The 21,696-nt window shown below is 63.5% G+C and overlaps 1 protein-coding gene across 12 annotated transcripts in view; it reads left to right on the top strand.

The window, feature by feature from the left end:
• The first annotated feature begins 3,774 nt into the window (after window positions 1-3,774).
• Window positions 3,775-21,696, top strand: part of CTNND1 (catenin delta 1) — a 28,882-nt gene continuing 10,960 nt past the window's right edge. For 4 of the 12 annotated variants that reach the window (XM_017839492.1, XM_017839490.1, XM_017839491.1 and 1 more), the window contains exons 1-5: window positions 17,482-17,739; window positions 18,547-18,861; window positions 19,935-20,006; window positions 20,282-20,440; window positions 20,658-21,190. In XM_017839492.1, the coding sequence (XP_017694981.1) occupies window positions 18,667-18,861; window positions 19,935-20,006; window positions 20,282-20,440; window positions 20,658-21,190 (959 nt within the window). In that variant the 5' untranslated portion in view covers window positions 17,482-17,739; window positions 18,547-18,666. Of the gene's footprint in view, window positions 3,821-11,175; window positions 11,331-12,050; window positions 12,185-15,222; window positions 15,489-17,481; window positions 17,740-18,546; window positions 18,862-19,934; window positions 20,007-20,281; window positions 20,441-20,657; window positions 21,191-21,696 lie in introns of those variants that run through there. The other 8 variants (XM_017839493.1, XM_017839496.1, XM_017839494.1 and 5 more) reach the window with 6 other exon arrangements.

The following is a 21,696-nucleotide window of genomic DNA, read 5'->3' as shown; positions in this document are numbered from 1 at the left end:
CGTGCAAAGCTCTCCGACGTGGTCTTGGCAGAGGGGGGTTTTCGTCTGGTTGCACGTGTGACGGTGGTTTTCCTCCCCCGTTTTTTGCAAAATGGACACAAACCGAGGAAGAACGTTGCTGGTGCCAGGCCCAGGCCAGTGGCTGCTGAGGTCAGTGGCAGTCTCTGTCCCTGCCCCCGGGTGGCTTGGAGCCTGGCCTGAAAATACCGAGGGATGCAGCAAAACAAGTAATTTCGTATCAAAGTGCTATCATGTGCTCACAGAAATAGAAGGAAAATAGAGATGTTTCCTCCCCCACCCCTTGCAATCCTTTGGAATTACAGTGCTCGGAGCTGTCGCTCGGAAAGCCTGACTTCACCAGGCACTTGGGAGCTCTTGGATCCAGATGCCATGGAGGGCCCTGCCTGCAGGCCTGAGCCCCTTGAGGGTCAGGAATGTCCAGCAGGGTTTATCTCCTGGTGGGATTCACTGCAGAAGGGAAGGCAAGGCCTAAGACTACACTGGCTATCCAGGCTCCCTCTGGTTGCTAGGAAAGGACAAGTCCCCTCTTCCCAGTGTCTCCCAAGCCCTCAAATCAGCAGATTCTGAGCCAGTTTCTGTAAGAGAAAGGAAGTTCTTGTCTCAGGTCTCACAGCAGGAATCATGTCCAGCAATGTCCCCTCTGCCTGTGTCACTACTCCACAGGTCAGGAGCTGCCTCCGAGTCCCTGCTCCCCGGAGGGACCTCGCAGAAGGGAAGGATGAAGGCAGGGTCTGAGCCTGGGAAAGGAGCTGGAGGTGGGGAAAGGAAGGAGAGACTGTAAGTGGCGATGGACCCTTGTGGGGCTGGGAGGGAAGGAGGTTTCTGTGCACTCTTCGTTGAGCAAAAGGCACAACAGGAATTTGGACAGCCCGAGAGCACGATGGGATGCTGCCAAAGGCTGACAGTGGGATGATCTGTGGGCATGGGAGGGGCCAGGCACAGCTGGAGGCTGGTGGAGGGACCACACCAAGCACATGGAGCTGCTGGACACTGCACTGGGAAGGTGTCAGGGTGGGCTCTGGGCTTGCTTTATTCTCTGATGTCCTCCAGCTAGGGCTGGAAAGCTCCCTCAGGCCCTGCTTCCCTCCTCCCCTCTGACGGATGAGTCGTTCCACCACCCCTGGTGCCGCACTTCCCCTCCTATGGGGAGGGACAGCAACCTGTGGGGATTCCCATAGGAAAGGGGCTGCGGAAGGGCCTTGTTATCCTGACCTGGAACAATGCAGGCCGTCCCTCGGACCCGGAGGCGGCGGCGTCCCCTTCCTCCTGCCCCCGGCCGCCGAGGAGCGCAGGGCTGCCTTGTAAACAAGTTGTCTTGCTCTGTTCCGGTGGCAGCTGCGCTTCTGGGCGTCTCATCTGGGAAAGGCATCAGCCGGAGGATGAAAGGGGGTGTGCAAGATGTTATTACACGCAATTACTGGAAAAGAGGGCAGATTTTCCCGTGCTGGTAACACATCTCCTCTCCTCTCCCCAGGACGCGGAGGGACAGACTCCTCTGCCGCCGGAGTTGTGTTCAAACAAGAGTGTGATCTGCTGCAGGGTGAGCTGGAGCTGGAGGATCAGGGTCCAGCCCGCCTTCCAAAATAAGCACACGCTGATGGGTGTTCCAGCTGCTGGGGCAGGGCTGGGCCTGACAGTGCATGGATAGACCCTGTCCAGCTCCATCCTGCAGCCCTGGGGACGGGAGGCAGCGGCCCAGCGTCAGAGGCACGTTTGCAAGAGCACGTTTAGTCTTTGAAGAAACTGAAGACTTTAAAGGCTGTTAAATTTCGGGGCTGATCAAAACAGCAACACTGTCTTTGCCTGGAGCAGCCGGAGCCCCGCACCCTGCCTGCCTCCCCCATGCTCTTACACTGGGGCCCTGCTCTGGGCCACCCGCCTTCCTTGGGACGTGTCAGGTGGGCAAGGACTCTCCTTCCCAGAAGGAATTGTGAGAGCACCTCTTTTCCCTCCTTGTCCCCGAGACTCAGGGGATGAACCCGCCTTCCCCCTTATGCAGGCCAAGAGGAGGGGAGGGCCGTAGAGAGTTACTTGTGATCTGGGAGCAGTTCTCACTCGAGGCACAGGGCCGAGAAGGAACCCAACTTGCTCATTTTGGGTGACAACAAGGATGAAGGGGCACAGGGAGGTCTCAGTCCCCTGCTGTGGGATGGAGAGACCCTCTCCTCCCTGGGAGGGGTGGACGCCAGCTCTCCCCGCCCTCTGCAGCCAGCAGGTTGGATGTTTTATTTTACAAATCAAACACCAGGGAGGGTTGTCCCACACCCTGATAATCTCCCTAGAGGTGCCTTTTGCATGCATTGAATCCCCATTTCTCCTTCTTACACCTTTCTGTGCTGTCTTTAGCAACCCCCACCCAGCTGGGGATCACCTCCCTGTCACGTCCATCCACAGGCTGTTATCACATCCACCCCACCTTCCAGTGCATATTTACCCCAAGGATCACCTGTCCCACCCAAAACCTTCCTCAGCTCTTTTCCTCTGTCATTATCTCACTTTGGCAGTCAGAAGCAGGCAGGTTTCTCACGTCCCCAAGTGCCTGGCCAGGGATGAGGCAGAAAACTGTCAGCTTTGGGGAACCTGGATTTCTCCCAAGTGAGCAGCTTGGAAATTGGGATGGGGCTACTCTGGTGTCACTTCCTTGCCCTCCAGCCAAGGGGAAACCCTCCCTGCTTGCAGCAGCCTCCTGCTCAGCCTCCATCCCCTATCCATGGAATGGCAGTGGCAGGCCAGGCAGGATGGCTTTTCTTGATCGTTCCAGAGTTACATTTCTCCAGCTGGATTACTTGTAATCATTAAACCTCGTGTTTAAATCTCCCACCCCGGGTCTCTGTACCTCCAGGTCCCCTCCTGCTCTTTCTCAGGGTTGGCAGTACTGGTTTGGAGCCATGGGAGCTGGGCAGAGCAGGATTGCCTCGGCTGGGCTGTGCTGCCATTTCTCTCCCCGTGTGCCAAGAGCCCCTGGGCTTCACCCACTGCATGGAGCCCCTGGCTGGGCTGATCTGTGCTTCCACAGAGCTCGTGTCAGTCCACGGGACACGTTGGTGGGGGTACTGGGACAGAATCCACCCGGGATGAGCTCCTGGCCTCGTGGTGCTCCCAAGGGTGAGCTGTGGCAGGGGTCCTGCCAGCACCCGCTCCCTGGAGCCAGAGGGGCCAGGGTCACCCCCAGGGAGGTTCTGCAGCCTAAATGCCCATGAAATCTTGCTTATGGAAAAAAGTTCCACCCTGGACGGGGTCACACGTCCCCCGCCGCGGGACAGGCCAGAGGAGGCTCTGCTCCGGGGGTCTGCCGGGCTGCTCCCAGAGAGCCCCTCGTCCCACCACTCCCGGGGCAGACCCGCACCCCGGGGAGCAGCTGCTCCGCTCCCGGGGCGGGATCCCCCCGAGCGGAGCCCACCTGCGGGCGGACCGCGGTTTGCGGGGCGCGCACGGCCGGGACAGACCCCGCCGGGACGGACCCGCCCCGTCCCCGCCCGCCCGTGTCGCGGGGCGCTGACGCCGGGGGCGGCCCCGCGCCCGCCCCGCCCCGCCCGCCGGACCAACTTCCATTTTAGGTACGGGAGAGGCGCGGGCGCACGGCGGGACCCGACCGACGCCGCGCTCCGCTCGCACCGATCGCCCGGCGGCCCCCGACCCGCGCCGCCGCCGCACCGGGGCGGCCCCCGCTCGCCTCTCGCCTCGCCGCCGCGGCGGGACCCGCGGAGCGGAGCGGGCCGGGCCGGGCGGCCGCGCCGCCGCCGCCGCGGGGCGGCACCGCCCCCCCTCGCCCGCCCGCCCGCCGAGGAGCCCGGTCACGGTGAGTCCCGCTCGCGGCGTCCCCGCCGCCGCCGGACCGGGGAGGGCGGGAGGGAGCGGGACCGGGACCGGGGCGGGCCGGCGCCTGCCGGGCGCCGCACGCCCCCGCGGCGGGGCGGGGGGGGAGATGAGCCGGTCCTCGCCCGGCGGGGACGGAACCGGGGCTCGGCCGCGCGGTGCGGTCGGTGCCGGGCCCCGGCAGCCCCGTGCCGCCTGGGAGCCGGTGCCAGGCGCGGCCGCGCCCCGCGGGACCGGCGGGGCGGCGGGGCCGGGCCCTGGCGGGGGCGCTGGCGGCGCCCGGAGCCCGCGGGGAGCGACACAAAGGCGGCTGGGCCGGGCGGCCGCCCCGCTCCCCGCCCGGGGCCGCCGCCGCTCGCCCTGCCCGGAACAAAGGCGGCCCGTGTGCCAGCTTCCCGCGGCCGGCACCGCCGGGCCCCCCTCCCTTCGGGCGGCGGCCGCGGCCCGGCCCCTCCGCGGGGACTCGCCCGGCTCTCCGGGGCAGCCCCGTGCCCGCTGCCCGGTTGGCCCCTGCCCGCCGGAGCACGGGCCGATCGCCCGGTGCGTCGCTCGCCGCGCCTTTGTTCTGGCGGGGAAGGGGCCGGTGTGCCCGGGGGGGGTCAAGTGTGTGCGGGTGGGGCTGCGGCTCCTCCTCGTGGAATCGCTCTGAGCTCGAAAACAGCCCGGCAGACCCGTCCGCCGCGGCTCGCAAGCGACACCGAAACGCTTCCAGGGGAGGCGGGACGGTGCCTTGGCCGGCCCCGGGGGTCTGCTCAGCCGCCGGCTCGTTCTGAGCCCCCCCCCTTGGCCACGCTGTCATTTAGGGACAGCCCGACTGCCTCCCCCCCTGCCCAGCGCCCGTCGTGCCAGGAGTCGGTGACCTTCTCCAGCGTTACTTTGCCCCGCGCCGTGGGCGCTCCTGAGCCTCCTCGGAGCGTTGCAGAGAGGAGACTTTTAGCTCGGGGTGAGAAAGTTTGGGTGGCTCTCAGTCATGAGGACCGCTGGCATCTGCGAGGCACCCGCGGGCTGGCAGAAGGGAAGTGGGGCACCTCCGTTATGCCCCTGGGCTCTGGGCGAGGGAGCCTGGACAACAAAGCTTCCTCTGATTGTTGGAGAGAGGGGTGGACCTCCTGGAGAGCCTGCCTCGCCAAGGGCTCAGTGCCCATGCCTTTCCAGGGAGCCGGTGACGGTGGAGCTTGCGGGGGTTTATCTGGGAGGCCGGGGCTGTCCTGTCCCTGGTGGGGAGCCCGTGTTAGGGCTGGAGGCTCCTGTCCCAGGGCTGTGGCACCCAGCCTTGCCCTGGTCCCGGTGAGCCGGAGCCTTGTGGTGTCACGGAACTACAGCTGCCCGTGGTTTCGCCGATGCACCCCCTGTGCTGCGCCGATGCTTTCGGCCTTGGCTGCCCAGGACTCGGCGTGGAGTTGAGAACAGGCTTGTCCTCGGCTTTGCAGGAGGCACGGAAAGCTCAGCACCTCCAGGCCGTGCTCACAGAGTGCATTTGGAGCTTCCTTGTCCGCGCCTTCCCTCCGGGATGTGGCGAGGTGGGGTCAGTGGCTGGCTGGAGACTCCCAGGCTCCTGCCTCTGATTCCCGCAGCTCCCGTGCTGGCAGGTCTGCAGGGCTGGGGCTCCTGCCGGGTGTGTGGGGCAGTGTCCGCCAGGTCTGTGGGAAGCCATGTGACGGGAAGAGCCCGGGCAGGGCAATTGTTAGTCTTCCTTCCCCAGCGTTACCTTGCTGCTCCATCCTGCTCCCAGGGCTTTCTTGAGGCAGGTTCCTTACCTGTGGGGGCGTTTGCCCACCCTCTGTGAACAGCAGAAAGGCAGTTCTTAAGGAGCTGCTCCCTGTCCCCTTGGTCGAGCTTGGCCAGGCTCTGTGTGTGCAAACTCTGAGCGTCCTTTGCCGTGTGCAGCAGCGCTGGAATCCTGCACGGAGCCTTCCTGGAAGGGGTGGGAGGATGAAAGTGCTCGCTTAGTGGAGCGCGCTGGGCTTGCCTGGGCTGCCGCAGAGGGGTGAGCCTCCTCCCTTCCGACGTGGAGGTCAGGGCCTGATCTTTGTGGTTGAGGAGCCCTTGAGGCCATCCCTTCCCTAAAGATGGGCTGGCAGTCAGATGAATGGTCCAGCCCAGACCACGGAGCCCGGCGTCTGTCCCTGGATTGCCTCTCATCTCTTCCCTCTTCCAGCCTCTGGCATGGAGATAAGGCCTTGGCCCATTGTATCTGCACTGGAGGTGGCTTTAGGACACCCAGAAAATAATAGCGTGGCTTGGATCGTGCCTGGAGGGCTGTTGGCTTCTCGAAATAGCTCACCAGTGTTTGTGGCCTTAGGGGAGAGTGCTGGGTAAAGCTCTTGGTTTCTCTTCCCAACAACCCCTCATAACTGTCTCTCATTTACTGCTGGCAAGGACAGAGCCCTTTCCCAAGACTGTGGTGATGCCGTCTCCAGGGAAGTGCAGAGCCCTCCTGGCTCTGAAATCCTGTGTCTCTGCAGCGTGGTGGCTGTCCCACCGTCCCCGCCTCACTGACAGCGGGGAAGCGGAACCTGGGGCTGGTTTGGGTCAATAAAAGACAACAGGTGTTGCCTGTATGTGATGACAAAACCCAAACCTGGGTGATTCAGGCACTCCTCCGTGTGTGACACAGGGCTTGGCCGGCGGAGGAGGTTGTCCTCTGGCACGGAGTGCAGGAATGTGCCTCAGCGTGAGGCTGTCGGAAAGGGGTTGGATTTACGGGCTCTCGACCAAAGTCTTCAAGTTCTCCGAGGTGGCCACAATCTTCTCTTTTGCTTTTTATCATCTGAGGAGGCTGTCTGGGGGAGGAAATGGTTTCTTAGAGCCAGTTCTGGTGCTGGAAACCCCCAGCAGCAGGCTGATGAGTCCGTTGGCTCCTGCCTGTCTTGTGCTTGTTGCTAATCCGCCTTCCTTCCCACCAGGAAGGCTGCTGGTTTGGCACAGGCCTGTCCCTCTGCCCTGTCCAGTGACTGCTGCGTGAGGAGGGGTAACCTGTGGATTAGTGTGCTCTGTCGTGTTCCCAGCCCCTTGGAGGGCTTTGGGGTGGCAGTGGGTGCCGTGTGATCTTCCTGTCCCCCTTTCCCTGGGGAGGAAGCAACTTTTCCCCGTGAGGAATATTCCTTCCTCGTGGTGGCCCGTACGAGGAGGGGCGAGATGAGGTGGCTGCTGGGTGTGGGGGCAAACCAGTGACTAAGGAACACAAGCTGCCAGGCGTGGTGCCAGCATGGGCCAACCCTTAACCGGGGTGCCTGGCACCTCTGCTTTCATCTGCTTTTCCCGGCCCAGAGCAGCTGCTGCTCGGAGGTTGGCAGAGGGACGCCTGGCGTGTGCGGACCTTGGACCGAGGTGGGGAGGACTGGTCTGTGCTGCCCTGCAGGCAGCCTCCACGCTGGCTCCCGTGGAGTGCTGGGTGCCCAGGAGCTCGTCCCCCTGTCCCTAACCTTGTGCTGCAGGCCCACAGTGACTTTGCCCTGCAGAGCTCTGACCCACTGCGAAAATGCCCGTGCCAGCGTGGGCCTGGGGGCACGAGCCAGGCTGAGCCCTTCACCCCATATTTTGTTTGAGTGTTTCTGCGCCCAGATGCTCGTGCTGATGGCCCAGGGGGTGTTTCTGCTGTGGCACTGCGGCCTGGCCTTTGGAGAGGTGGCTCTGAGGGCAGTCCGTGGGTGTGCAGGTATCCTGGGAGAGGAGCAGTCTCGGTGGGGTGCTTGTCCAGGCCAGGTGTGACTGTCTTTCAGCACAGGCGGGGAAGGGTCTGGACAAGTTGGGGTAGGTGCCAAGCCCTGGAAACAGTTCTCCTGTAACCTGGCCGGGGTGGTGTTGCTCTGGAAACATCCACAGCTCCAGGGCTGGTATGAGATGGCCCTGGGTGTGCTGGTGTTGGTGGCAGCTCCGTGCTGGGCTCGTTTGTGTGAGGGCAGGAGCTGTTTGTGTGCCGCCATCTCGGCCCCGGCTGCTCCTGCTCCTCTGGGCGTTGGCCCCGGTCACAGTGAACGTTGCTCAAAGTTCACTGGCCCTCCTGGGCACACCTGAGCTGTGCCTGCCTCTGCTGTGTCCCCGAGGGCTGGGCCGTGGGCACCGGGCAGGGGGGAAAAGCAGCAGGAGCATGGGGGAGCGGGCAGCAGGAGGGCAGCTCTCCCTTCTCCCTTAGTCCCACACAGCTTTTGCCACTGCAGAAGCACCTCCTGGGCAGGAGAAGGGTTACCTGAGGCGAGTTGGATGGCCTCAGCGTGGATGGCTGTGGGGAACTGGTTCCCACCCTGTCCAGGAGGAGGAAGGCGTCTCGCTGTCCCCAGCCCATGTGTTTTCCTTCGCCCCCGTCTCACGTGGTGCTGGGGTGGGTCTTTTCCGAGAAGAGCCCCCAGCTCTCTCAGCTGCTTCCCGGTGTTCCCAGCTCTGGTCCTGGCCGGGTCAGAAAGGGGAGGTGGTGCTGCTGGAGCCCCGTGTGGGTGGGTAGCTGCCGTGGGTGGGAGGGAGTGTGTGGAACTGCAAAGACGAGTTTTTCCGACCTGGAAGGGTGGGTCACCGGGGGTGTTTGCATGCTGCTGGCAGGCCCCTTGCCCAGTGGGGTAACGCATTCCTGCGAGCGTGTTGCTGCACGCAGGGCTGCTGCTTGCCATGCTTGGCTCGGCTGCAGGCGGGCCGGCTCGCTCCCGGGGGAGGGATGTCCCCCTCCTGCTGACTGGGGTCTGAGCAGGAGGAGGTGGAGAGCCCAGGGGTGTTTCTGAGAGAAATCCTCTCTGATGTGGGGAGCCCGCCTGCTCCAGGCTGGCTTTTTACCCTCCTTCCTCTCTCTTTTCTCTTTTTTACTTTGCTTTTACCTGCAGGAGGGAGCTTCCCTCCAGAGCACACTGGTGTGGCAAAGGGAGACACCTGCTCTCCCCTGATCTCTGCCCAGGGTCTGTCTCCAGCAGCTGGCTTGGGTGGAAAACCACTCACTTCCCTTCTCCATTCTCCTTCCCTCAGCAACAAGAGGAGCTGCCCTGGGCAGGGCTGGTGGATGGGCCTGGGCATCCAAGCTCTGGCATCAGCAAGAGCTGTGAGGGGGCTTGTGGCATCCCAGGGATGCCCTGTCCTGCCTCTGGGAGCCCTGGCAACCCCTCAAAGTGTCAGGGGGTGCGGTGGAGTTGTGTGGACAAGGTGAGGTGTGTGAGGGGGGCTGGAGGGCTGTCTGAGGGGGCAGATGTTGTGCTGGGGTTGTGGTGTTGGTGCTGCCACAGCTTTTCGGGCAACCAGCCCGTCTCTGGGGCGCAGCCAGATCCTCAGGAGGTTGGAAAACAGCACCTTCCGCCCTCTGCTAGTAGGATGCTCCCAGCCCTGGCCGGGAATGTGATACCACTGTGGATGAGGAACCCTCGGATGTGTTCCCCAGAGGCAGGACACTTGCAGCAAGCTGACCAGGCATCTGGTCTCCTGGTGGGCCGTGCTGACCTCCTGGCTGGCACAGCTGACAGCTGAGGCTGGTGTTGGTGCCCGTGCCCAGCATTCCCAGCCTGGTTCCAGCTCGGCGTCCAGGGGCGGTGGGGAGTGGCTCCTCTTGGCAGGACGTCGTGTTTAGAAGCTTACAGGAAAGGGAAGCCACGATGTCATCTTCCGTCTGACCAGGAAGCGCAGGTTTCCTTCCCTTCGGCTCGCACAGGAGTCTGGGAAGCTGCTTCTCGGGGAGAGGGTTGGAGGAGCAAACAGTTGGGAAGGGGGCTGGGGTGGGATGTAGTCCTGCTGTCCCTCTGAGCGTCGCTTGGCCAGTGTCGTGTGGGCGCTGGCTCCTGCGTGGCCGTGGGCACTAAAGGGCCTTGGAGAGCTCTGGGGGACCTGGTGTCACCCTGCCTCAGCCCCCTTCCCCACCTCCAGCCCTGATTCAGTCCCTGGCTCTTGTCTGATGCTTCTCCAGTGGCTTTCCTTCACCCATTCATTACTGCTCTTGGCAGGGCCCTCGGAGCCATCTCCACGCTTGCAATTAAGAGCGCCGGGCACCTGATGAGATCATGCTGAACAGAGCCAGGGCCCAGCCGCTCAGCCCAGCCCCGCGTGGTTTGTGCTGTGACTCAGCCCGTGGCCACCCTACCTGCTCGGGGAGTCTGGGCTGGCTGGGCCGAGGTGGGGCCAGGGGGTCCCACTCCTCCTGGGCCGCTCCCTTGGGCCGGCTTGGCTTAATCTCGGCAATTCCCTCCTGGCCACTCCCTCCCCAAATGCTCCTTCCCCTGTTTGCTCAGCGTGGGGAGGGGAGAGCAGTGTGTCTGGTGTGGCAGAGGGAAGGGGCACCCTGTCTGCCTCAGGGTCCCTCTTGGGCGGGGAGACCCCGCATGGGGTTCCCGGGATGGGTGGGGGGCCCTGTGCTCCAGGCCTTCTCCCCATTCCTGGTCGCGGGTCCTTGGTGACTTGCTCCTTCCTGCAGGGAGGGCGGGCAGTGCCAAGCCCAGTGATGCAGGTTGTGATTCCCCCTGTGCCTTCAGGCCCTGCTCCTTTGTCCAGGGGTTGGAGCAGGGTAACCAGAGCTGGGGCTGCAGGTGTCGGCACAGGAAATGATCTCAAGTGGCTTCCTTGGGAAGAGGGCTCTGCCATGGAAGGGGGCCCAAATCCGTGTGTTCGGGTGCTGGGCTGGCACGGCTGGCACAGCTGGCGGTGGGTGCTCGTGCCCATGGCCTGGTGGAGGGAGGCTTCCCCTAATCCTGCTGGGAATGCTGGCCACTGGGCTGCGGCCTCTTTGTTTGGGGACAGCCAGAGGCACGTGTGAGCCCTGGAGGAGCTTGTGTGCTCCTGGGATGCAGTTTCTCTCCTCTGCCATGCCCTTGGCTCGGGGAGGCAGCTCCTGCAGCGGCGCTGCAGCCTCGGGTCTCGCTGAGAGGGACTTTGCTCCCTGGACTCTGCCAGCACAGCCCTTATCTCTGTAGCACTGGGCTGTGTTTGTTTTCCCTTCGGGAGAGAGGCAGCTGAATGGGAAAGCTGAGCCTGGCAGAGGGTGGGGGAACGGGTGAAGGGCAGGGACATTGGTGTGGCTGGAGCCGGGGGGGGGGGCACGTTGACCTTGATCCCAGCGCCGGGGTCCTGGCTGTGGGCACAGCTCATGTCCCCCATCGAGGTGGCTGCTGTTCCTTGGGTGCAGCAAGGAGCCAGGGGCTGCCCTGTGGTCCCGCTGGTTCACCTGCTGCCCCTTGGGCTGGGACAGCAGAGCCGGGGGGCTGCTGCCTCCCCCCGCCGTGGCCCGGGAGCCGCTGGGGTGAAGCAGGAGCCCGCTGGCTGCCGGAGCGTGGCCTGCCCCGGGAATGCTCTGGCCCCATTCCCAGAATCCGGCGCTGGGTGTTTGTTTGCTGCTGCGCCCCCGAGGTCTGGTGCTACTGTGACAGGAAGCGGGGACGCCGGGGGAGGGAGGCCGGCCGCCGGCTGGGGATGTGCCTGTGAAATCCCTTTGTCCCTGCCGAGCGCTCAGCTGCGAATTCCCACAGCGAGGAGAGAGCCGCCTTTGTGCTGCTGCAGGGCTCCCGACATGTGAATCTCCTGGGCCCCGGGGTGTGAGCCGTGGGGCTGGTGCACAGGGGTGGCGGGGACCCTGCCTGCTGCCGTCCTCAGGGTGGGGGACCCAGGGGAGCGGGGCTGCTGGGGCATCCGTGGGCAGTGGGATGCAGCGGGATGTTGCTGGCAGGAAGGCTCCAGCCTCGTGGCTGCGGGTGGGCAGAGTCTCTGCCCGGAGCCCGGCGGTTTGGCTGCCCTCCTGCAGTCCTCTCCTCCCTAAAAGTGCCGAGGGAAGCTCATCTCCCTTCCCCGTGCCGGGGCCCAGGCTCCTCCATCCAGCCGGTGCAGAGAGTCAGCAGCTTCCTGGCTCGCCTGGAGGTCTTGCCCCAGGCCCACAAGGAGGGAAAGAGCTCCTTGGAGAGGGGTGAGTGGCCCCTGGCGTGCCTGGGAGGACAGCTGCCCCGCCGCAGGATTGCTGGAATACCAGCAGAACAATCACAGCTCTCCCTGGCTCACCCTGTGCAGGACTCTTTGTCCTGCTGGGATGGCCAACAGCACAGGCCTGGTGACCTCAGCCCAGCCAGGGACGGATCCCTTCCCCAGGGGATTGCCCACCGTGTTTCACAACCACCGGCCGTGTCCAGGCCTGTGCTGTGGCCCCGATCAGTATCTGCGATCCCGGCCCCCTGCCCTGCCAGGGGAGCGACCCGCGCTCCTGCTTCCTCCCTCCGGCCCCACCCTGCCCTTATCGCTCCCTCCTCATCCTGCTCCCTGGCTCCCGGCCTGCTCCCTTATAAGGTGCGATCTGCGTCCTGGCTTGCATCTCCAGGTGACTCCCCTCTCCGGAGGGAGGCTTTCCCAACCCATCCCGGCTACGTGGCCTCCGTCCCTGGCGCTGGGGGTGGCAGGTGAGGTAGGTAGGCTGGGTGGCGATCCCGCTGCCAGTCCAACCAGTTGGGTGTGATGGGCGGAGGAGAACGGCTCCCTGCCCGTTCCCTGCCCACAGTGGCCACTCCTGGGTGTTCCCCCGCTGGGCCGGGCACGGGGGGCACAGCTCCTCCCGAGGAAGGTGGGGCTGCTCCAGGGCAGGCAGGTGCCCAGGACGGTGTCGGACCTGCTGCCAGAGCAGCTCTCTCCTGCCCAGGGAGGGCCGCTGGCCACCTGCCCGTCTGCCCAAAGTCCACTGCCTGTGTTCTGTGACCTGCCAGCGGGAAGAGCCCTCCCGGGGGCCAGGGAGGCAGCTGGAGCCCGGGGCAGGAGGTGGGGGAACCTCTCCCCTGGAGTGGGGTCTGGCAGGGCCAGGGCAGGCTGGGCAGTGGGAATACGGTGCCTCGCACAGCCTGGCAGTGAGGGCGCATCAGCCCGGGTAGGGGTCCCTCGTGGGTGGGCTGCTCCGCAGAGGGGGCTGTGGGCACCTTCCTGCCTCTGTGGGTGGGAGAGAAACAGCCAAAACTCTTCATCACCCATGCAGGAATGTGGGATCTACTGCCCGCCATCAGCTGCCCTGGTTCCCCTTGTGCCCCAGGGACCGTGGGCTGGACACAGAAGTGGGTGAGGTGGGGTGAGCCTGGGCCTGCTGCCTCAGGCAGGCTGAGGTCCAAGGGCTGATGTTTGAGCCTGGACCCTGCACTCGGGGCAGGGAAAGATGCCAGCGCTGCCGGTTCATTTATTTTTTAGGTAATTGAGACTGACCAGGAGCCTGTGGTGAATTAGCAGGGCTGTGAGCCTGTGCAGGGCAAGTGCACTGCAAGCGCTCGGACAATTGCAGGCTTGAATTATTGATGGAGTCTCTGTGTTTCCTGAGTGCATCGTGATTGGCAGCTGGAACTAGGAGAATTTGTTGCTTCCTCTCTCTCTTGAGGACGGGGGTCTGGTGTTGAGAGCTTTTGGAGGGCGGGCAGCCAGCTGGCTCTTCTCAGCCCCTCAGACTGAGAGGGAAAGGCCAATTACAGGAGTGGTGTTGCCATTTTTCATGTTGGTATTGGGGACTGTGTTGGAGCAGGAGCAAGTTCCTCGGGCAGTGCCTCCCTCCTTGTCAGCCTGGCAGCCCCCACGGGGGCTCAGCCAGCCTGGGCGAGGGGCTGGGTCCATCCTGGCTCTCTGATGGAGCTTGTGCCTCACAGCATGGGGGGCTGCCAGGGGTGTCCTGCCACGGTGACAAACCTTGCCACATGCCAAACAGGTGCCTGGGGGACAGAAACAAGCAGTAAAGCAGAGGGGAGGGCTGATGCAGCTCTGTCCCCCCTCCCTGGTGGCAGTGGGACGATGGGAGTGAGCGCCTGGTGTGTCCCTTAGCAGGGAGCCAGGGCAGGGCTGATGTGGCAGAGGCGATTCTGGCTTTGTAGGTGCTTGGGTTGAACTTTGCCCAGAGTATTCTGTGCTGAGGCCGTGGCCTTAGCCCCAGGGATCCCAGGAGCATTGGGTGACAGCTCTCTGGGGACTTGGGGCATGGAGCAGGGCTGGAGCAGGTCGTTGGAAGGACCCAAGCAGAGGGCTGTGTGCTGGAGATCCATCACCCACAGGCTGCAGCGGTGCTGCCTGTCAAGCCTCCTGCCTGAGTCCTATCTGTCGGATCTTGTCCATTTTCCCTGGCTTGTGGAGTGCAGTTCCCCATCTGCTGGCTCAGTCTGGGCCCTGGGGTTAATCTTTCTGTGACTCCAGGGAAACACTCCTGGTGGGGAGCCTGCAAGGCCTGGACTCCATCCTCTGGCAGAGGAGGGTGCAGGTGAACTCTAGGTGGGTATGTCTGTGGTTTGGCCCTGGAAACTTTATTTTTCCAGGCAAAACATTCATTCTGTGGGGAGGCAGTTTCCCTGGAGAAGCCAGGGCAAGGGGTTTTAGAATAATATCCCATGCCAAAGCTGCCCCCAGTGGAAGAGCTCTGGAGGGCTCAGGGTTTAGGGTGCCTGTCTCTATATTATCAAGCTTTTAATCCAGCCAGGAAGATCAGGGTGGGTCCCTCTGAGGAGGGGAGCTCCGTGCACACAGGTGGGCTGGCAGCTGTCTCCTGGCTGACAAGCAGGCTCTGCTTCCAAGGCTCCACGGGGGTGACATCTCTCCAGTAGACCCGCTCTGGCTTTGGGACCTCTGGGCACAGCACAGTGTGGGGTTGATGCCAGGAAGTTGGGAGATAAGGCCAGGGGGGGTTGGATGTGAAGCTTTCTGGGTCGCTGCATTGGTCCCTGGGGTCCCCTTGTGGCAGGGGGGAGGACAGAGGGGAGTTCTGCCCCTGGGGCAGGAGCTGCTCAGGGTGTGCTTTGTCTTTAGGCTTTTTGGTTTGCCCTGAACTGAGCCAGCCGAAATATTTTTGGCTTGCTGGGGTTTTTAAGTAACGGGTGTGTCAGCAAGTGCCTCTCTCATGATGAAAAGGCTTTCATGAGCCGTCCTCAGAGCTGGTCAGGGTCTGGCTCTGGAAGAATGCTCTGTAGTTGGATCTTCAGAGGCTGGGGGGGGAGGAGGGGGAACGGGCGCAAAGCGATCCCTGGAATTTCACCCTTGCGGGTTCCGGCGTCCTTGGCTTTGCTCTGTCACACCAGCAGCTCGCTGGCTGCCTGGCTGAGGCTCTCCCCTTCCTGCCCTCCCTGTCCTGCTGCAGAGGTGGCCAGCGAGTGCCCCAGACTGGCATGGGGACGTGGCGAGGGGCTGTGCTGTGCCCAGGGAGCCCCTGCCCCGGGGTGCTGGCCTGTGAGCCACTGGGAGGGATGTGGGGCAGGTCGCTCCCAGCTGGGCGGGTGTAGGGCTGAGTTTGGGGTTTGTGTGCCAGCCAGGATGGTGCAGGGCTGAGTGTGGGGTTTGTGTGCCAGCCGGGACGGCGCTGGCTGTGTCTGTGGGGACAGCGCTCGCTGACCTCTCTGGGCCTGGCACTGCCTCTCTGTAATTATGTCTTTAGTCCCAGATCGATGAAGACAGCGGCTGGAATGAGGGAGGTGGCGTGCCCTGGTGGCAGAGGAAAGCTGGGAGAGACCCTGTTCCGCTGGCACCTCTTGCCCATCGTGGAGCTGTGCCCAGTGCTCAGGGCATGAGTGACAACCGTGTAGGCAGGGCAGCCCCAGACACTCAAGAGTTGTTGCCCCTCTGCTTAACACGACCTGATCCTGCTGGGAGACCCTCGGGTGGCCCCTGCTGAGCATCTGCTGGTCCATGTCAGCCGTGGGCTCACCCGGCCTGGCAGCACAGCCAGCCCCGATGGGACAGAGACTTGCCCCCAAAAGCCCCTCGTGAGTCTGCTCTCCCTAAACCCTTCTGCTGGGACCTGGTGGCCCGAAGGGGAGGGGAGGGCCAGTGTGTGTCCCCACACCTCCTCCTGCCAGGGCTGGAGGGGTGTTTGTGCAGGGGGACAGGAGAGGTGGAGGGTGCGGGACCTGTCCCGTTCCTTCCGCTGCTGGAGTGTTTACTCCCTGTGGAAGGGACGGGAAGGAAACAGCCTCGCGCCTGCTCCGGCCCCTTATCTGGGGCCCGAACAGCCCTGCAAGTTTCATTGTTAGTGTCCACGTTTCCCAGCCCTGTTCCCAGGGAACGTGCAGAGGTGGGGACCCGGGGCTGGGGAGGCCCTGCTGGCTGTGAGGGCCCTGCCTGGCAGCCACAGGGCTCTGCTGGGGATCCCGTCTCTCCTCTCGGTGCTCCCCCACAGAGCCAGACCCCGCTGATCCACGCTTGCTGCTCGGTACCGAGGCCACTCACAAACAAGTGTGAGCCTGTTCACAAGAGCAGGGGCTCAGCAAATTCTCTCCAGGGGCTCAGCAGATTCTCTCCTGGAAGTCAGGGTGCTGCCTCTGTCCTCCTGCACCCCAAAAATCTGCCTCTTCTCTGTTGGGACAGTTGAGGGCAGGCTGGGAAGCACAGCGGCCTGGGCAAGGCTACGCTGTGGAGAATCCCTCCTTCGTAGGGGGTTGTTCCTCTCTTATGAAGGACTTGCTGAAATACCACTCTGAAATGAATCCCAACAAGCCAGCGGGGCTTCTGACTGGGGTTCTGGATGCTGCAGTTTTGAGGGTCTCTGGGTGGTAGGACCATCCCTTGTCCTGCTGGAGGAGACTGGGATGTGGCAAGGAGCTGCTCCCCTTCCTTGGGGAGAGGGCTGGGGAGCTGCAGCAGCCTCCCAGCAGTCAGTCACAGTGGCAGGCACATCCTTGAGCCCCGGAACACAGAGGATCTGTGTCCCTGCTGGAAGTGGGGGGGAGCCCACCAGAGATGGGGAGTGTTTGGTGAGAGAGCTGGGATGTGTCAGCGCTGTTTTGGGAGGCACCAAGCCTCTCCTTTGGAGAATCCCGCAAATCCGCGGGGCAGGTGAGCTGAAGGGTCAGAGCCGTCCCTGCATTTCCATACAAGGCTCGGGAGCCGATCTGTTGAGAAAGCCTCGGGGTGTACCTGTTGCAAGGTGGGAGGGGTGGAAAGCTGCGTGCATGAGCCAGGAGTCATGTCTGGGAGCCTCCAAAAGCTTGCCGAGGCAGTGGGCTTGCGTCCTTCCCAGGATGTGGACAGGCCAGAGAGCATCCCAGCCCACAGGGGGCTGGTGTTTTTTATCGAGAGATTTGTTGCTGATGAAGGCAGATGAGAGGGTGGTGGCTACCAGATGGTGGAACGTGCTGCATGTGCCTTCCAAAGCGCTTGGAAAACATCTGCTCTGTGTCGTTGGGCTCCGTGGTGGTGGTGATGGTGCCACCAGGGCTGCCGGTGTCCAAGGGAGGCTTTGGGAGGCAGAGCCACAGGAGGAGTGGGGAAGGCATTTCAGGAAGGGTTTGATCCGGATGCACTTTGAGACAGGGTGGCAAATGGTTCAAAAGACCGAAAAGAGGCCTGTTCTGAGCTGCTGTGCACCAGCATGTGCTGCAGGCGGGCTCTGGAGGGGCGAAGGACTGCGAGGGGCGGGCGGGAGAGGGGGATGCGGACAGGAGAGGGGGATGCTGCCGGCGGGAGATCTCAGCAGGGTGGCACCGGGGAGTGGGCAGAGCCGATGCTGGAGACCGTGGGAAAGCAGGCTCAGTGCTGGCTGCCTGGCTGGAGCGAGTCCCCACACGCCCGCCATGACTGCAGCGGGTTTGGGAAAACCTCTCGGGCTTGCAGGGACTCGGCCGGGCTGTGTGTGTGGGGGGGGTGGAGGGCCGAGCCCCGGCCGCTCCTCTCCGCCTCTGCCCTCCCTCCCGCCGCCAGCAACAGCCAGGGGTGCCGGGGTCTCCATGGAGCTGTGGGAGCAGTGCAGCCTTTGCCACCCTGTCCCAGACACTGCTCCATCCCTCCGAGGGGAGGGGGTGGGACAGAGGCGCCCCTTTCCCCGTTCCGTGCCCGCCCTGCCTTCTGTTTGGGGTTCCCACGTGTGATTTTTGACCTGCTCCCGCTGTCCCTGCAGAGCTCTCTTCCCTCCTGCTTCCTCACTGTGGTGGCTGGGCTGTTTCTCCCATGACTCTCTGCGTCTAGATCTGGCTGTCCCCGTGCCTTTGCCAATCAAACCTGAACTTCCTCCTCTGACAGGTCTGTATGGAAGAATATTGCCTTTCTCTACCGAAATGTTGATTGTGGCTCACTTGCTGTTCTCCTTTGGGAGGGGGTGTTGGAGGGGTCCAGGCCAATGCCCATCCCTAGGTCTGCGGGCTCAGGACCCCCTGGGAGGCTGCAGCCTGGAGGGTGGTGAGTTTTGGCAGCAGTCACGGGGGCTCATGGGGTCCCCTTTAGGGGGATCCCGTCCCATTTCATCCCCTTTCCTGCGTAAGGAAGGAGCTGTGGAGCCAGGGCTGTCTCCCCACCATTTATCACACCAGGGAGGAGGGAACAGATAAGTGACGCAGCCCTCTCCCTCCACCCTTCCCTGAAGGAAGCAGTGGGATGTGGGTCACTTCTCATTCTCCGGGAGTGTCCCCTGCCCTGCCCCAGGGATATGCCCTCCCCTCCTGCACTGCACTTGTAGCTTTTCCTTGCCCCTGAGCTTTTCCTGCGGCCTGAGGAGGACCCCTGTGGGAAGAGAGAACCCCTCAGCCCACAGCAGCTCTTCCAAACCCAGCTCAGCCCCAGCTGTTGGGTGTGCTGGGGGGACCTTCTGTCCCCACAGTACCACTTTTCCAAGCTTAAATGCTGGGGCAGTTTGCATCTGAGTCCTGCCCGGGGCTGTGCTGCTCCAGGACCCTCTTGCCAGCTCTCTGGTGATGGGTGGGAGTGGGTGTTAATGCCATAAGATTTTTTTTTTTTTTACTTTTCCCTTGTTCTGAGAATCTGTCTTAACGAAATCAGTCTCTTCTGACCGCTCTTCTCTCTCCTCCTTTTCCTCCCCCAAATCACGTGCAGTGAAGAGAGGGGCTCCTGCCCCTTCTGGGTCACTTTTCCTCCCCTCACCTTGACTCCAAGCCGCCTCCGCTCGTGCGTCCCCGCGCCCCCCGCCCTGCCTGCCCCGGGCACCCGTCACCCATGGACGACTCGGAGGTGGAGTCGACCGCCAGCATCCTTGCCTCTGTCAAGGAGCAGGAGGCACAGTTCGAGAAGCTGACCCGGGCCCTGGAGGAGGAACGGCGCCATGTCTCAGCCCAGCTGGAGCGAGTCCGGGTCTCCCCACAGGACGCCGGCCCGGGCTTGGCCAACGGCACGCTCACCCGGCGGCACCAGGTAAAACACCCCCTCGCCAGAGCGGGGTGCAGAGGCTCCCGGAGCCCCCGACCGCGTCAGTCCTGCCTCGGAGGGGGCAGCTTCCCGCCTTTGGCCCTCCCTGGATACGGGAGGTGGAGGAAGGCTCGGCCGGTCCTGTGACAGTGGTGTCCCGGAGTCGATCTGGGGGTGTGCCGACCTCCCTCGGCAGCCAGAGCCTTCGGGGGAGGAGGTGCCGGCCAGCCTGGAGGGTTTTGATGCCAGGCGGGCTCTGGTCTGGTTTTGTGAAGGTCAGAGGTGTGCTGTGCTCAGTTCCTGGGCATCTCTGCTCCCCATCCCGCTCGGCTGCTTGGAGGGCGGCCGAAATGCAGGGGCTGGGGTTTGCTGTGGGGGAACGTGTGTGTCTCCCTCTGTGTGACGATGGGCAAGGCCCTGGAGTCTCGGTCTGTCCCCACACAGCCAGACTGGGGCCGGGAGAAATCATCCCTACAGGGCTGGAAACGTGGTTTCATCTGCCTTGGCTTGAGGTGTCTCCTGTTCTGACTTTCTCAGGCTCAGTCTTGGAGAGGGGTGCTCAGAGGGCTGGTGTGTGGTGTTGTGCAGGAGGCAGGTGTCTTTCTGGCTGTGGTGCCAGAGGAGCCGTGCGGGGCAGGGCAGGGTGGGCAGAGGAAGGAGGAGTGCGAGTGTCAAACAGCAGCACCCTGTGATCGGCCGCCGAGCGCCCGCGTGGTTCCCTCTGGCCCCGGGGGGGCCTCTGGGGTGTCACTGGTGGCTCCTGCATCAGAACACGTGGAAGGTGTCCAGGGCCCTGCTGGGGAGCAGGGAAGTGTCGTGGCCATTCCGTCGGGAGCGTGTGGGCATCGTGGGAGAGCTGGGATGTCTGGAGGGGGCTGAGTGGCGTGTCCTCCCGCTCTTCCCCGGGCTGGCACGGGGGTGGTTTGCTGCACGTGGCACAGACCCCCGAGGAGCGTGTTCCCCCCCCGGGAGCTCACGTGGGTCTGTGAGGTGCAGGAGATGGGCTGCTTGGAGCCCAGAAGGGAAGCGGGGATGGACATGTGGGAGGTCAGTCTGGTAACGGGCCCGCTGTGTTTCAGAACGGACGTTTCTTGGGCGATGCTGACCTGGAAAGGCAGAAGTATTCAGATCTGAAGCTGAACGGGCCACAGGTAAGGGGAGCTCGGCCCTCTGGCTGTGGGCAGCCTGCTTGCTGGGGGAGGGTGCAGGACAGTGCTCCAGTGTCCCTGTTCCAACTGGAAGAGGGCAGTTTGTGCTTCCAGTGTGGCCACCCTGGCTTGAAGGGGCTTTGGGCGTGGGGTTGCTGGTACCTCCTTCCAAGAGGATATCGGAGCTTCCTGTGAGGAGGGAGATCTCTCGTCCAGTGGCCTCCAGGGAGGTCCAGGTTGGTGATGGGGCCTCCCTGCCTGTCGCTTTCTCCCCTCAGGACCACAGCCACCTCTTGTACAGCACAATCCCCAGGATGCAGGACCCGGGCCAGATCGTGGAGGAGACGTACACCATGGAGGAAGACCCGGAAGGGGCCATGTCAGTCGTGTCTGTGGAGACGTCAGATGATGGGACAACCCGGCGTACGGAGACCACGGTACAGGCCTGGGGAGAGCGTGGCGGGACAGGGCATGGCTGGGGACCACGATGGCTGTCTGCCAGTGGTGTCTGCCAGCCTGCTGTGCCACGAGCTGAAACAGGGGGAGAAGTGTGCCTGAAGTAAAAGTGCTGGGCTGACAGGGGAATCCGGGGATGCAGGGCTGTGGCGAGTTTCCTTACGGGAGCGTGTCCTGCACGCTTGTCACCCCCTCCAGGTGAAGAAAGTGGTGAAGACCGTGACCACCCGGACAGTGCAGCAGGTGCCGGTGGGGCCCGACGGGCTCCCTTTGGAAACCTCCCCCGTCACCAGCAACTACGTCCAGACCATGGACAGGAACTTCCGCAAGAACGGCAACGGGGGCCCCGGCAGCTACCTGAGCCAGGCGGGCACGGCCACCCTCCCTCGCAACTACCACTACCCCGACGGCTACGGCCGCCCCTACGAGGACGGCTACCCGGGCAGCGACCACAGCTACGGCAGCCTGTCCCGCGTCACCCGCATCGACGAGCGCTACCGTCCCTCCATGGACACCTACCGCGCCCCCAGCCGCCAGGACATCTACGGCCCCCAGCCCCAGGTGCGCGTCGGGGGCAGCAACATGGACCTCAACCACTTCCACCCCGAGCCGTACGGCCTGGAGGACGACCAGCGCAGCATGGGCTTCGAGGATGTGGACTACGGGCTCATGTCCGACTACGGCACGGCCAGGAGGGCGGGCACCCCCTCGGATGCCCGGCGGCGGCTCAGGTACGTGGAGCAGGAGGCTCTGGGCTGCTGGGGGGTGCTGTGGGGTCCACTGAACCTCACGCTCCTTGGAGGAGGGAGGATGGTGGACACAACACCGTGAGCTGAGTCACAGGCGGCTCGCGCGGGAGAAAACTTGCATCCGCTTCTAATTGTCTGCTTAATTGGTGGTTAGACCCGGGTGCTAATTGAGCCGGTCCTCCCGCAGCGAGGAGTTCCACTGGGCAGCTGGATGTAGCTCCGGGCCCTTCCCTCTGTGCCACCTGGCTGGTCTGTCTGTGCTCCAGCCCGGAGTATCCCACTGTATCATCACCCTGCTGTGCAGGTTTGCAGCAGCCCCGTGATCGTGCTCTCCCCGAGCCAAGGGCAGCCTCAGGGAGGGGAGCTGAGCCCAGGCTGGGGTGAGCAGGGCTCAGCCCCACGGTGCCCCAGGAGCGTTCCTGGTTCCTGCACAGCCCGACTCTGCTGCAGGGCAGGGCGGGAGAAGCTGCTCGACCTGTTTGGCAGCA

Source organism: Lepidothrix coronata, unplaced genomic scaffold, assembly GCF_001604755.1.
Source record: "Lepidothrix coronata isolate B3197 unplaced genomic scaffold, Lepidothrix_coronata-1.0 Scaffold425, whole genome shotgun sequence".
In the NCBI taxonomy this organism is placed as follows: domain Eukaryota; kingdom Metazoa; phylum Chordata; class Aves; order Passeriformes; family Pipridae; genus Lepidothrix; species Lepidothrix coronata.
This window is presented reverse-complemented; position numbering and strand designations above follow the sequence as displayed.